General features: G+C 41.6%; 1 protein-coding gene across 2 annotated transcripts in view; it reads left to right on the forward strand.

The window, feature by feature from the left end:
* Window positions 1–8,425, forward strand: part of LOC110522255 (protein stum homolog) — a 41,053-nt gene extending 32,628 nt beyond the window's left edge. The window contains exons 3-4 of one of the 2 annotated variants that reach the window (XM_021600488.2): window positions 5,045–5,053; window positions 7,237–8,425. In XM_021600488.2, coding sequence (XP_021456163.1) covers window positions 5,045–5,053; window positions 7,237–7,271 — 44 coding nt within the window. In that variant the 3' untranslated portion in view covers window positions 7,272–8,425. The remainder of the gene's footprint in view (window positions 1–5,044; window positions 5,054–7,236) is intronic. The other variant, XM_021600489.2, reaches the window with a different exon arrangement.
* The last annotated feature ends 6,231 nt before the right edge of the window (window positions 8,426–14,656 follow it).

Below are 14,656 nucleotides of genomic sequence, written 5' to 3' on the forward strand. Positions count from 1 at the left end.
ACTCAACTCCAGCCACTTTAATAATGGGAATTGATGGGAAATGATGTAAATATATCACTAGCCACTTTAAACAATGCTACCTTATATAATGTTACTTACCCTACATTATTCATCTCATATGCATACGTATATACTGTACTCTATATCATCGACTGCATCCTTATGTAATACATGTATCACTAGCCACTTTAACTATGCCACTTTGTTTACATACTCACCTCATGTATATACTGTACTCAATACCATCTACTGTATCCTGCCTATGCTGCTCTGTACCATCACTCATTCATATATCCTTATGTACATATTCTTTATCCCCTTACACTGTGTATAAGACAGTCGTTTTGGTATTGTTAGTTAGATTACTTGTTGGTTATTACTGCATTGTCGGAACTAGAAGCACAAGCATTTCGCTACACTCGCATTAACATCTGCTAACCATGTGTATGTGACAAATAAAATTTGATTTGATTCTTAAATGGAATTCTCTCAAACATAATCCAGGTAGAATCAGGAATTCCCCAGGGTAGCTGTTTAGGCCCCTTGCTTTTTTCAATCTTTACTAAGACATACCACTGACTTTGAGTAAAGCCAGAGTGTCTACTTATGCGGATGACTCAACACTATACACGTCGGCTACTACAACGACTGAAATGACTGCAACACTTAACAAAGAGTTGCAGTTAATTTCGGAGTGGGTGGCAAGAAAGAAGTTAGTCCTAAATATTTCCAAAACTTAAAGCATTGTATTTGGGACAAATCCTTCACTAAACCCTAAACCTCAATTAAATCTTGTAATGAATAATGTGGAAATTTAGCAAGTTGAGGTGACTAAACTGCTTGGAGTAACCCTGGATTGTACACTGTCATGGTCAAAACATATTGATACAACAGTAGCTAAGATTGGGAGAAGTATGTCCATAATAAAGCACTGCTCTGCCTTCTTAACAACACTATCAACAAGGCAGGTCCTACAGGCTCTAGTTTTGTTGCACCTTGACTACTGTTCAGTCATGTGGTCAGGTGCCACAAAAAAGGACTTAGGCAAATTGCAATTGGCTCAGAACAGGGCAACACGGCTGGCCCTTGGATGTACACATGTACACAGAGAGCTAACATTGACATGCATATTATTAATCTCTCCTGGCTCAAAGTGAAGGAGAGATTGACTTCATCACTACTTGTATTTATAAGAGGTGTTGACATGTTGAATGCACCATGCTGTCTGTTTGAACTACTGGCACACAGCTTGGACACCCTGTCACTCTCTGACCTTAGAAATCCTGTTTATGTCTCTATTTTGGTTTGGTCAGGGTGTGATTTGGGGTGGGTATTCTATGTTCTATGTTTTCTATTTCTTTGTGTTTGGCCGGGTGTGGTTCTCAATCAGAGGCAGCTGTCTATCGTTGTCTCTGATTGAGAACCATACTTAGGTAGCCTTTTTTCCACCTGTCTTTGTGGGAAGTTGACTTTGTTTAGGGCACATAGCCTTTAGCTTCACGGTTTGTTTTGTAGTGTTTATTGTTTTGTTTGGCGTCTTGTTTCTAAATAAAGGAATATGTACGCTCACCACGCTGCACCTTGGTCCTCCTCATTCAACAGCCGTGACACACCCATACTTACCCCACATGACATGCCACAAGAGGTCTCTTCACAGTCCCCAAGTCCAGAACAGACTATGGGAGGTGCACAGTACTACATAGACCCATGACTACATGGAACTCTATCACACATCAAGTAACTAATGCTTGCAGTAAAATTTGATTTAAAAAAACTGATAAAAAAAACACCTTGTGGAACAGAGGAGACTATGAAGCAACACAAACATAGGCACAGACACATGCATACACACACAACAACATACGCACTATACACACACATACACATGGATATAGTACTGTAGATATGTGGTAGTGGTGGAGTAGGGGCCTGAGGGCACATAGTGTGTTGTGAATGTATTGTCATGTTTTTAAAATTGTATAAACTGCCTTAATTTTGCTGGACCCCAGGGAGAGTAGCTGCTAATGGTGATCCATAATAAATACAAATACAACTCTTCACTATTGCTGCAGAACTTTGCAAAAGAGCAATATCAGTTCCCATTGACTGCGGTGACCATAACATTGAGGCAACAAGGAAAGCCAAAGTGCCAAAGGTTGGGCCTAAAGTAATTTATAAGAGATCATACAAAATGTTTTCTCAGGACTCTTTTGTTGAAAATGTAAAAAATGTATGTTGGTCTGATGTGTATGAGGAAGTGAATCCAGATGCAGCACTGGAGGTATTTGTAAAATGATTCATTTCATTTGTTGACAAGCATCCACCTGTTAAGAAATGAACTGTGAGAACTGTTAGAGCCCTCTGGATTGATGATGTATTGAACAATTGCGCCACTCGGGAGCCAAAAGCGTATAATAATGAAAGAAAAGGATTGCTGTTTTGAATTTGGACATGTTAGTGTGGGAGAAGTGGAATAACTATTGTTATCCATCAATAATGATAAGCCACAAGGTATAGACAACCTTGATGGGAAACTAATGAGAATGGAACTGTAGCAGATTGTATTGCCACCTCTATTTGCTATAGCTTTAACCAAAGCCTAAAAGAGTGTGTGTGTCCACAGGCTTAGAAGGAAGCTGAAGTAATTCCACTACCTAAAAATAGTAAAGCACCCTTTGCTTGCTCTAGCAGCTGCCCAATCAGTTTGCTGCCTGCTCTTAGTACGATGATGGAGAGAATTGTGTTTGACCAAATACAATGCTATTTTTCAGAGAACATGTCAACTACTGAATTTCAGCATGCTTATAGAGTAGGCCACTCCACTTGTACTGCACTGACTCAGATGACTGATGATTGGTTACGATAAAAGGATAATACGATAATTGGAGATGTATTATTAGATTTCAGTACAGCCTTTGATGTTATTGATCATGTTGTTATTGAAAAAACTTGCATGCAATAACTTTACATCACCTGCCATCACATGGTTGGAGAGTTATTTATCCAATAGAACCCAGAGAGGGTTCTTCAATGGGAGCTTCTCTTCCATCAGATATGTACAGTGCGATGTACCTCATGGCAGTTGTCTTGGGCTGTTACTCTTCTCTATTTTTACAAATGATTTGCCACTGGTCTTAACACAAAGCTAAAATGACTATGTATGGGGATTATTCCACTCTCTGCATGTCAGCACCCAAAGCCAGTGAGCTCACTGAAATTTTAAACAAGGAGTTACAGTCAGTATCAAAATGGGTGAATAATATAAGCTGGTCTTAAATACATCTAAAACTAAACACATTGTATGTGGTTCAAAACATTCTTTAAGACCTAAACCTCAACTGGAGTTGTGTGTAAAGGGTGTAAGCATTGAGGAAGCTAAACTCTGAGGTATAACATTGGATGTCAATTATCATGGTCAATTCATTTTGACAAAGTTGTTGTGAAGATGTGGATGGGTATGTCTGTTTTATAAAAAATATGTTCTGTGTTTTTGACACAAAAGTCATCTGTACGAGCTGTTCAGGCTCTGGTCTGCTCCCATCTTGATTACTGTCTGATAATATGGTCAAGTGCAGCAAAGGAAGCAAGGCTGCAGCTGGCTCAAAACAGAGCAGCACGCCTTGCCCTTAACTGCACATACAGAACTAACATCAACAACGTGCATGCCAGTCTTTCCTGGTTGAGGGTTGACGAGCGATGAACTGCTTCTCATCTAGTTTTTATGATAAGTATTCATGTAATGAAATTCCAGATTGCCTGCATATTCAAATAACATTCACCCATACCCCACAAGACCTGCCACCAGGTGTCTCTTCACAGTCCCCAAGTCCAAAATGAATTCACGGCAACACACAGTATTATACAGAACAATGATCGCATGGAATTCCTTTCATGTCCAATTACTCAAGCAACTAGCAAAATGACCTTTAAAAAAATATTAAACAACATCTCATAGAACGGCAGGGACTTTGAGGGGACACACAAACACACACACATCATTTTTTGTTGTTGTATTGTTTGTATTATTGTTATTTATACATTTTTGTTGTTGTACATGTAATGTTTTTATATTATTGTACCCTACATGGCCAAAAAGTATATGGACACCCCTTCAAATGACTAAATGTAGCTATTTCAGCCGAACCGGTTACTGACAGGTGTATAAATCCGAGCACACAGCAATGCAATCGCCATAGACAAACATTGGCAGTAGAATGGTCTGTACTGAAGACCTCAGTGACTTTCAACGTGGCACCGTCATAGGATGCCACCTTTACAGCAAGTCAGTTTGTCAAATTTCTGCCCTGCTAGAGCTGCCCTGGACAACTTTAAGTGATGTTGTTGTGTATTTTACATTTGTGTGACTGTCCTAGTCTATCAGTGTATCAGTGTTTTGTTACTTGTCATGCTCTGTGTTTTTTGTGGACCCCAGGAATAATAGCTTCTGCCTCTGCAAAAGCTAGTGGGGATCCAAATAAACAAACAAACCCCGTTCTTCCCCTTGCACTCTCTTGTGTCTGCTTTATGTTATCACTTGAGTCAGTATTTTATTAAAATGAGGCTACATTAGCTACATAGTTCTTTCTCCCCATGGATCCCACTGATATTTCTTAGATATCTTGGATTACATTATTATAGTTCTCTCCCTCTGAGCCACATAAGGGGATGGATTCATTGGAATCATGACAATTACTATTGTTTGCCTAGAGAAGAGGTCTTTGTCAAGATAACAGTGTGGTATTAATTGCTCTGTGTGTGGGAGGGAAAGACTGCTCCCAGAACACTGTTGAGCATTTTCATGCTGTTATTATCAACCCTGTTATTGAATCTAACCACTGAGCTCTGGGTCCTATCTTCTGTCTCGTCTTCTTTCCATATCAAAGAGGGATGTTTTTCAACCGTGTTTCTCACTATAATAGTCTTTATCAGAACATCTCCTGGAACACCATGTGCCACTGTGCAGTACACCTGTAGCTTGTCATGGTTTCAAAACTAATTTCTCTTGTTTTTTTTTTCTTTGCTTGTCCTCCTAAACGGATGAAAGTTTCTGATGGTACGTACTGTGTGTGTAGTACTACACAGTCTGTGTTTCCACCAACATGTTGCTGCCTCCTCTCACTCGCTGCCACCATTGCTTTTTTCCTGTTCCATCGACTCCATCTCTGATAATGTTCCTGTTCATCCCACCACTTCCCTTCTGGCTGTCTCTCACACTGTTCGGCTTTGTTGTCCTCCATCATGCTCGTTATACCGGGCGTCATTTGCAGGACCGGAATGGAGAAATAGCTGGGAGTGCCCAGAATGTCCTCAGCACTGTCCCTGACTCCGTCACAGCATGCTTTGCAACTATCAGCATCACAGATCAGAGAGCACGCTATACTCTCAGCAGTGCATGTCTGGGAAGATTTTTCAATAAGATTATTCAGTATAGATTCAAATTTAGTTCTCTTATATACAGTGCCTTGCGAAAGTATTCGGCCCCCTTGAACTTTGCGACCTTTTGCCACATTTCAGACTTCCAACATAAAGATATAAAACTGTATTTTTTTGTGAAGAATCAACAACAAGTGGGACACAATCATGAAGTGGAATGACATTTATTGGATATTTCAAACTTTTTCAACAAATCAAAAACTGAAAAATTGGGCGTGCAAAATTATTCAGCCCCTTTACTTTCAGTGCAGCAAACTCTCTCCAGAAGTTCAGTGAGGATCTCTGAATGATCCAATGTTGACCTAAATGACTAATGATGATAAATACAATCCACCTGTGTGTAATCAAGTCTCCGTATCAATGCACCTGCACTGTGATAGTCTCAGAGGTCCGTTAAAAGCGCAGAGAGCATCATGAAGTACAAGGAACACACCAGGCAGGTCCGAGATACTGTTGTGAAGAAGTTTAAAGCCGGATTTGGATACAAAAAGATTTCCCAAGCTTTAAACATCCCAAGGAGCACTGTGCAAGCGATAATATTGAAATGGAAGGAGTATCAGACCACTGCAAATCTACCAAGACCTGGCCGTCCCTCTAAACTTTCAGCTCATACAAGGAGAAGACTGATCAGAGATGCAGCCAAGAGGCCCATGATCACTCTGGATGAACTGCAGAGATCTACAGCTGAGGTGGGAGACTCTGTCCATAGGACAACAATCAGTTGTATATTGCACAAATCTGGCCTTTATGGAAGAGTGGCAAGAAGAAAGCCATTTCTTAAAGATATCCATAAAAAGTGTCGTTTAAAGTTTGCCACAAGCCACCTGGGAGACACATGTGGAAGAAGGTGCTCTGGTCAGATGAAACCAAAATTGAACTTTTTGGCAACAATGCAAAACTTTATGTTTGGCGTAAAAGCAACACAGCTGAACACACCATCCCCACTGTCAAACATGGTGGTGGCAGCGTCATGGTTTGGGCCTGCTTTTCTTCAGCAGGGACAGGGAAGATGGTTAAAATTGATGGGAAGATGGATGGAGCCAAATACAGGACCATTCTGGAAGAACCTGATGGACCTGATGGAGTCTGCAAAAGACCTGAGACTTGGACGGAGATTTGTCTTCCAACAAGACAATGATCCAAAACATAAAGCAAAATCTACAATGGAATGGTTCAAAAATAAACATATCCAGGTGTTAGAATGGCCAAGTCCAGACCTGAATCCAATCGAGAATCTGTGGAAAGAACTGAAAACTGCTGTTCACAAATGCTCTCCATCCAACCTCACTGAGCTCGAGCTGTTTTGCAAGGAGGAATGGGAAAAATGTCAGTCTCTCAATGTGCAAAACTGATAGAGACATACCCCAAGCGACTTACAGCTGTAATCGCAGCAAAAGGTGGTGCTACAAAGTATTAACTTAAGGGGGCTGAATAATTTTGCACGCCCAATTTTTCAGTTTTTGATTTGTTAAAAAAGTTTGAAATATCCAATAAATGTCGTTCCACTTCATGATTGTGTCCCACTTGTTGTTGATTCTTCACAAAAAAATACAGTTTTATATCTTTATGTTTGAAGCCTGAAATGTGGCAAAAGGTCGCAAAGTTCAAGGAGGCCGAATACTTTCGCAAGGCACTGTATTAGAGTTTCACTATTAAGCATTTTCCAGCTTGCTGCATGGCTTTACTCAGTTTGCTCAGGCTATTCAGGGCTCACCTGCACCGTTGCACTCAATGTGTTCAGGTGGTGTGTTCACCAGTCTACTTATCGACCTGTAACCTCACTGTGTCCTGTCTCTCCTCCAGGCTATAGGGATCAGGGGGTTCCCCAGCAGGTTTGAGCCCAGCTAAACGTTAAGCCTGGATGTACAGTTGTCTCCTAGCATCCCCCCGGCCAACTGGGGCAGAGAAAGAGCTGCGAGGAGGTCGCACCACTGGGCGGGGAGCCAAGGCAGGATGATATTCACAGGCTTAACCCTACCCTACCTACTGTACCGTATCGCCTACTGCTACAACTGCTGCTGCTCCACTTCACAGCTCATTTGTAGAATGAGGAGCACGTCAATATCGATGGAAAGACGTTTTCTACACCCCGAAGCGTCCTGTGAAAATAGAGAATATAACACAATAGAATATAAATATGTGCCAACTGTATGTACAGTACTGTACCATGTGCTAAGGACTATCTATCCTGTCTGGGGCAATATTCAGTGTTCAGTGGTTTTTATGAAAAAGTGAAATGTGCAGTTTATTCCTTTTGTGTATATTATCTGCTGTTTAACCACTCACTTGACTAGTAGACTTCCATAGTCTGAAGATGGTATCGGTGTCTGTTAAGCCCTCCACGATTGTATAGGGTGTGATGTTATTAAGACTTATGGCAAGTGGAGATGATCTTGTTTTATATACAGTAATATTCTGCATGGATACCTTGTGTATCATTCTTCAGATATGTCTTATCATATTTAAACTACTCTCATCACACACAGACATTAATAGCCTTCTGTGACTTTGTATGACTATTTATTGGTTGTTGTTTTTGTGAAACATCAATGTTTTGTTCACTAAATCCTTCTGGGCCAGTTGCCATAGATACTGTCCATTTTAAGCAAGTATCTTTGTGTGCACGTGGAGCTAAAGTGAAGGTAATTGGTACAAGTTATGGCAGGAGGAGACACAGCTACAGTGACCAGTGGTGCTGTATGAACCATTTAAATAGTGGGATTTTAAAGTTAGAAATAATAGAACAATAGACATATACCGTAGATTATAGCATAAGCTTTGATGGCGTTTAAAGATTGGATTGTGAAGAGTATGACATCCTCATTGGAGACTGCCATTACTTTCACAAAGAGAGATATTCAATGCATTTGTGAAATGTAAAGACCACTTAACTGTTATCCAATTTGCCCCCCAAAAAACTGTAAAATCACATTGGTGTACAGAACAGCAAAAATAAGTGTCACCCTCAATAAACAAAGTATGTAATGAACAACTCTGTGTTTGTACTGAATGTGTTCAAGGTTTAAAAGGCTTTCTCTTGTCCTGATCGGTCAGAACTGTTGCTAGGCCATTCCCATTGAACCGGCAATTTTTTTCCTCATGTGCAGATCTATTGTGGAGATGTTTCTGGTACTTCTCCACTTGCAATGGCAACATCACTTGAACAAAAGGTGCCATTGAGGGACACAGAGGCTTTGAGAGAGGGGAGGATAGCGATGGCCAGGGAGGGGTCAGCGATTGTGCTGAGCGGGAGAGATGATAGAGACAAAGCTGACTGCGTGCTCTAGTCGTCAGGGCAGGGCTCAAAGGTATTAGGAAACCGTATGACTTGTCATGGGTGGGCAGACTTTGCCTCACAGTTGTCCTAAGATATATTGTCTCAGGTATAATAAGGAATTTACATAAAGAAATATGTATTTTGTGTCTCGGATGTTATTATTCCACATGCAACCAGACTGAAAACACATTTCAGTATGATATGAATGTAGCATGCAGGATAATGGTTGTCCTTGGATGTCCTCTCTATCTCTGTTCCATAACAGCAGACAGACAGACATCATCTCTTTTGAGTCAACAGTAAAAAGGCTATTGTTACAGTATTTGTCCTTTAAATGTGTCTCGGTGGAATTCCCTCCCTTTGATAGCAGGCTAATGGATCCCTTTTCTCCAAATAAGTAATTCTCTCTCCTGGTAGAACGGGCTTTCATGCTAGATCTTTTCAGGCAGCGACAGACAGCATTCCATTACTGATTGGGAGACAGTAAAGTGCTATTCTGTATGTTTAAGCTATCTGAGGTTAGGGTAGTGGATATTAAATCATTTTATAACAGTGCTGGAGATACCAACTAATATAAACATACTCAAATTCTCTGTCTTTGGTTGTTCAATACTGTAATGGTAAGACAGTGATACACAGAGACTGTTGGGATTTGATCCCAAGCCTCTGTGCGAGAAAAGCATTGGGTTATTGTTTCAACCATGACATTACAGGCCAGTAGGGAGCGCTCTGAACTTTATTAAAAGACAATAGGAGACTGCACACGTCAACAATGGTGCCACTGATACCCTGACTATGCAAGGTCTCGGTAGTCGTTTCTCGTTTCATGCATCTTCACCATCTCATCCTTGTAGTGTGCACCTACAGTATCATGGTACCTTGGCCTGGAGAGACTGATTTGTATTTACAATACCACTAATAGCAAAGGAGTTTTGTTCAACATCACTGGTTGACGTAGATGTCTAATATCATTCCTTTTCACAGCACCTATCTTATGTTCCTTTTCTGCACCAGAGAATGTGAGGGAATGTAATGGGAAACAATGCTTCATCTACACTGTGGATATGGTGAGGACACAGCTCTGCTTCTCAGTCTGAGGCTTCTTGGAGGTGTGACATACATTTCCTCATTCCTCTGCGTTTCTGTCAAGTGGGTCTCCAGCATTCCACTCTCTGTTTCCCATGATGCTGTTGGCTCTGGGAATGTGCAAGACGTATTCTCTACCAGCAGCTGCTCTGTTTCTCAGTAGTATCACTGAATAAACAACACATGCGTACAGTTGGCCCGGAACCTGTATGGAGTGTACAAAATGTAAAGTAAAGGTAATACTTGGTGATGTACAGGCCACTGCCAAAATAAATGAAACAACATTGTGTCTTAATAGACCATTTGGCCACCACGAGCCAGAAGGGCTACAATGAGTCTTGGCATATATTCTACAAGTGTCTGGAACTCTATTGGAGGGATGCGACACCTTTTTTTCTATGGGAAATGTCATAATTGGTGTTTTGTTGATAGTGCTGGAAAACGCTGTCTCAGGCCAACTAGCTCTCACAGTCTCACGTCAGAATTAGACGTTCATCCATGTTTCTCAAACATCACATTTCGAAAGTTGCTGCAAACGTCACCTTTCTAAGTGTTTACGGTTAAGTTTAGGTGTAACCGATGTGAAATGGCTAGCTAATTAGCGGTGGTGCACGCTAATAGCGTTTCAATCGGTGACGTCACTCGCTCTGAGACCTTGAAGTAGTTGTTCCCCTTGCTCTGCAAGGGCCGTGGCTTTTGTGGCGCGATGGGTAACGATGCTTCGTGGGTGGCTGTTGTCGATGTGTGCAGAGGGTCTCTGGTTTGGGGCGAGGAGAGGGACGGAAGCAAAACTGTTACATTGATGCTGTTGACCCGGATCACTGGTTGCTGCAGAAAAAGGAGGAGGTCAAACGGGGAGTAGTTTGAAGTAGTTGTTCCCCTTGCTCTGAGAGGGCTTAGGCTTTTGTGGCCCGATGGGTAACGATGCTTCGAGGGTGGCTGTTGTCGATATGTGCTGTTTTGAGCCCAGGTAGGGGCGAGGAGAGGGATGGAAGCAAAACTGTTACGTTGTTCCTCCTCCGGGGCGGCAGGGTAGCCTACTGGTTAGAGCGTTGGACTAGTAACCGGAAGGTTGCAAGTTCAAACCCCCAAGCTGACAAGGTACAAATCTGTCGTTCTACCCCTGGCAGTTAACCCACTGTTCCTAGGCCGTCATTGAAAATAAGAACTTGTTCTTAACTGACTTGCCTAGTTAAATAAAGGTTAAAAAAAAAAAAAATGTTGTACATTGTTGTTTGGCCTACTGTCAGAACCCGGGAACCCAATATGTTCTGACAGCAGCATGCATCTTGGGTGTTTTCTACCATAGATGTGATGTCCCTCACACTAAGGCAGTCAGCTAGGACCATTGAATGGCATTAATGGAATTAGTTCAAATGCAACTCAAACCTCTACAAATTGACCTCATCGATTTCTCTGTTTGATTGATCATGGAATTGATTGATATGACTGTTGTTTACAGTAGGGGACGTGTGATTCATACAGACCAGTGATACTCCCATCCCAGGAGGAAATTGGGCATATCACCACAGTGATTCATAACCATCTAGGGAAATTCCCACAACCTGATCTCTGCTCTCGCTCATGTACCCTGCCTGCCTCACCCCCTGCTTCACACACACACACACACACACATATGCACACACACGCTAACCCATAAGCCTAAAATAGCCTTTGATGATTTTCCTTATGGGGACCTCCGGTACCCCCCCCCCCCCACACACACACACAAGGATAGTAATACAAGCCCCCCCCCCCACACACACACACACACACACACAAGCTCTTACAGTAACCTCTTCTGATTCCTGTAGGCAGCCCAGTGAAACATGTATCACCAGGGCCACATAAAGCCTGTCATCAGTCAATCTGAGGGGGTCATATCTCCTCCTCCACCCCCAGAGCTGTTATAAAACCACAGTAATAAAACACAGGTCTGGGAGAGAGCCATCACAACACATCACAACATAGCCTTGCCAGCTCTCTAGACAGATTGCGTTCATTCATGACCAACTTCTGTTGAAGGATGTGTGTATTGACAGAACTGTACTTCCCAGCTAAATGTATGAGCAAACTAACTTCAAAGCCTTTTCTTTACTCGTAGTTTTGTAACATTCATAGAACGTACCGTTTTAAAATGTTCTAAACATATTACATCCAGTTGAGTTGATGACAGCTGACATGTCATCCTGTCTGTCATCTGTTGTCGTCTCTGACAATGAGCCCTGAGCCCTGTTATAGCGACACTTCACAAGATGACAGGCAGAAAGGGTTACCCTGTTACACACGTCAGCCATTGGCTACAATATGTTGCGCCTAGTGCAGGTGGAAATATGGGTAGGGGAAGAAACGGAGGAGAGAAAAAGAGAGGAGAAAGAGCGAGGAAGATGTCAAATTAAATTGTATTGGTTGCCTACACAGTTTAGCAGGTGTTATGGCGTGTGCAGCGAAATGCCTATGTTGCTAGTTCCTTTCAATCAGTGCATTAAATGTCAACAAGCACACAATAATCCAAAGTGTAAAAAATTATCCAAAATGTTGTACAACTGTAGATGTACAAATAGTATGCAAACATGTGTGGGTGGGTTTTATGCATGGCCCCTCTCCAAGCCTCCCTCTCTCCAGACCAACAACATTTCTTAGGCTCCCTGCCAGCAGCCTGACTCAGGCCAAGCGTTACTAAATAAGGAAGTCCTCTCCTCCTGCTTTGGGGAATAAATACCCAAGCAACTCAATAAGATCATCATTATTCTCCCACAGCCACACCTCACCACCTCCTCTCACACTCACTTATTTTCTAGTTCTTATGTTTTAGCTCTGTTGTTATACACACACAAACACGTATATACAGTACCAGTCAAAAATGTGGACACACCTACTCATATAAGGGTTTTTCTTTATTTTTACTATTTTCTACATTGTAGACTAATATTGGACATCAAAAGTATGAAATAACACATCTGGCATCATGTCATCAAGACAAAGGGAGGCACCTTTGAAGAATCTCAAATATAAAATACATTTTGATTTGTTTAACACTTTTTTGATTACATGATTCCATATGTGTTAGTTCATATTTTTAATGTCTCCACTATTGTTCTATAACATAGAAAATAGTACAAATAAAGAAAAACCCTGGAATGAGTAGGTGTGTCCAAACTTTTGACTGGTATTTTATATGTATATATCTAGTGCTTGTACTGCCCTGTAGCTCTGACGCGCTCTCAGAGTTGTGTTTGTGGAAATGAAATGTTTCTCATGCCCCCTGACATTCCATCTACATGTAAGATCTGCTTGGAATTGTGTAATTTGGCCACTAGGTGGCAACAGGTGCATCTAGAAAACAAAAGAGCCTGGTGCTATTTCGATGTAACTATTTCAGAGGAAATCAACAGTTTTTTATACAGTATTTGACCAATGGTGCATTTTGTGGCGTAAGCTACTTTGGGTTGAATGTGTGGGAGATGTTCTTCAGCATAATGGGCTCCTGAGTGACATAGCGGTCTAAGGCTTTTACATCTCTGTGCTAGAGGCATCACTCCAGACCCTGGTTCAATTCCAGGCTGTGTCACAACTGGCTGTGATTGGGATTCTCATAGGGCAGCACACAATTGGCCCAGCGTCATTAGGGTTTGGCTAGGGTAGGCTTTCATTGTAAATAATAATTTGTTCTTAACTGACTTGCCTAGTTAAATGTATAGCTAGAATCATCTCTATTTATGCTCCCAGTGCTTGGGAGTGTTGACATTATGTGTGTTTTGATCTATGCTGGTGGCCAAACTGTAGCTATAGAAGTACATACTAACAACACTTCATCTGCTACAATGCCATGTTGGAAATGACTGCCTCATCTAGGGTTGTGGTTCTTCTAAGTTATTTTATTATTTATTGGTAGTTAGGTGGTTAGAGTGTTGGGCCAGTAATTGAAAGGTTTCGGGATTGAATCCCTGAGCTGACAAGGTCCAAATCTGTTGTTCTGCCCCTGAACAAGGCAGTTAACCCACTGTTCCCCAGTAGGCTGTCATTGTAAATAAGAATTTGTTCTTAACTGACTTGCCTAGTTGAATAAATGTTACATTTAAAAAATGTATTGTTGTCGTGGTGCTAGGGTGCTGTTGACTCTGTGCCTGTCAGTCGTCATGTGAACGGTTGTGTTTATATTCTGAGCATAATCTTGTTTGCGTATTTAACACGCCACAGAAAAGGTATATTCTTAGACAAAAACACCATGCAGCGAAGAGCCTAGGGGTGGGATGATGCACTTCTCCTTTCTGGAGGGGATCTGAAAGCATGCTGCCATGTACATCCTTACATGTACCTTATCTTCCTGTGCTTGTGGCCTAATGTCTGAACAGGCTCTTATTAGATGAAAATTGGTCAGGCAGAACAGGGAGATGAAGAGACAGGAGCCCTGTTTATACCGGGTGCTAACATTGGTCCCTTTGTCCTGATCTTTTCTTCATTCTGATTGTGCCCATATTTCCAGAAATGTGTCTACATATGGTTAAAATGCGTCTGTTATCCATCCACTGTGTTTGCATTGTGACTAGATGTCCTGGTCCCTTCCTTTAAGCAGATTATTTCACTGCTATTCTTTCAAAATATGATATATTTATTTAATGTAAGACACATATTGATTCTGTCCAGATCTGTCTACACTTGTAAGATATCAAGACACAATGCATGTCTGACTACCTCCGGAGGCGGACAGGATGATCTGATCATAATCAGATCACAATGTGATTTCCGATTGTCCACACCTGTCTAAAAATGTGCACACAATCAGAATGTGGACAAGATCCAGGCAGGACGCAAGTTAGAATCAGGTATAAACGGGGCTAGGGAGATTTGTCCCACACA

Source organism: Oncorhynchus mykiss, chromosome 4 (assembly GCF_013265735.2).
Source record: "Oncorhynchus mykiss isolate Arlee chromosome 4, USDA_OmykA_1.1, whole genome shotgun sequence".
In the NCBI taxonomy this organism is placed as follows: Eukaryota; Metazoa; Chordata; class Actinopteri; order Salmoniformes; family Salmonidae; genus Oncorhynchus; species Oncorhynchus mykiss.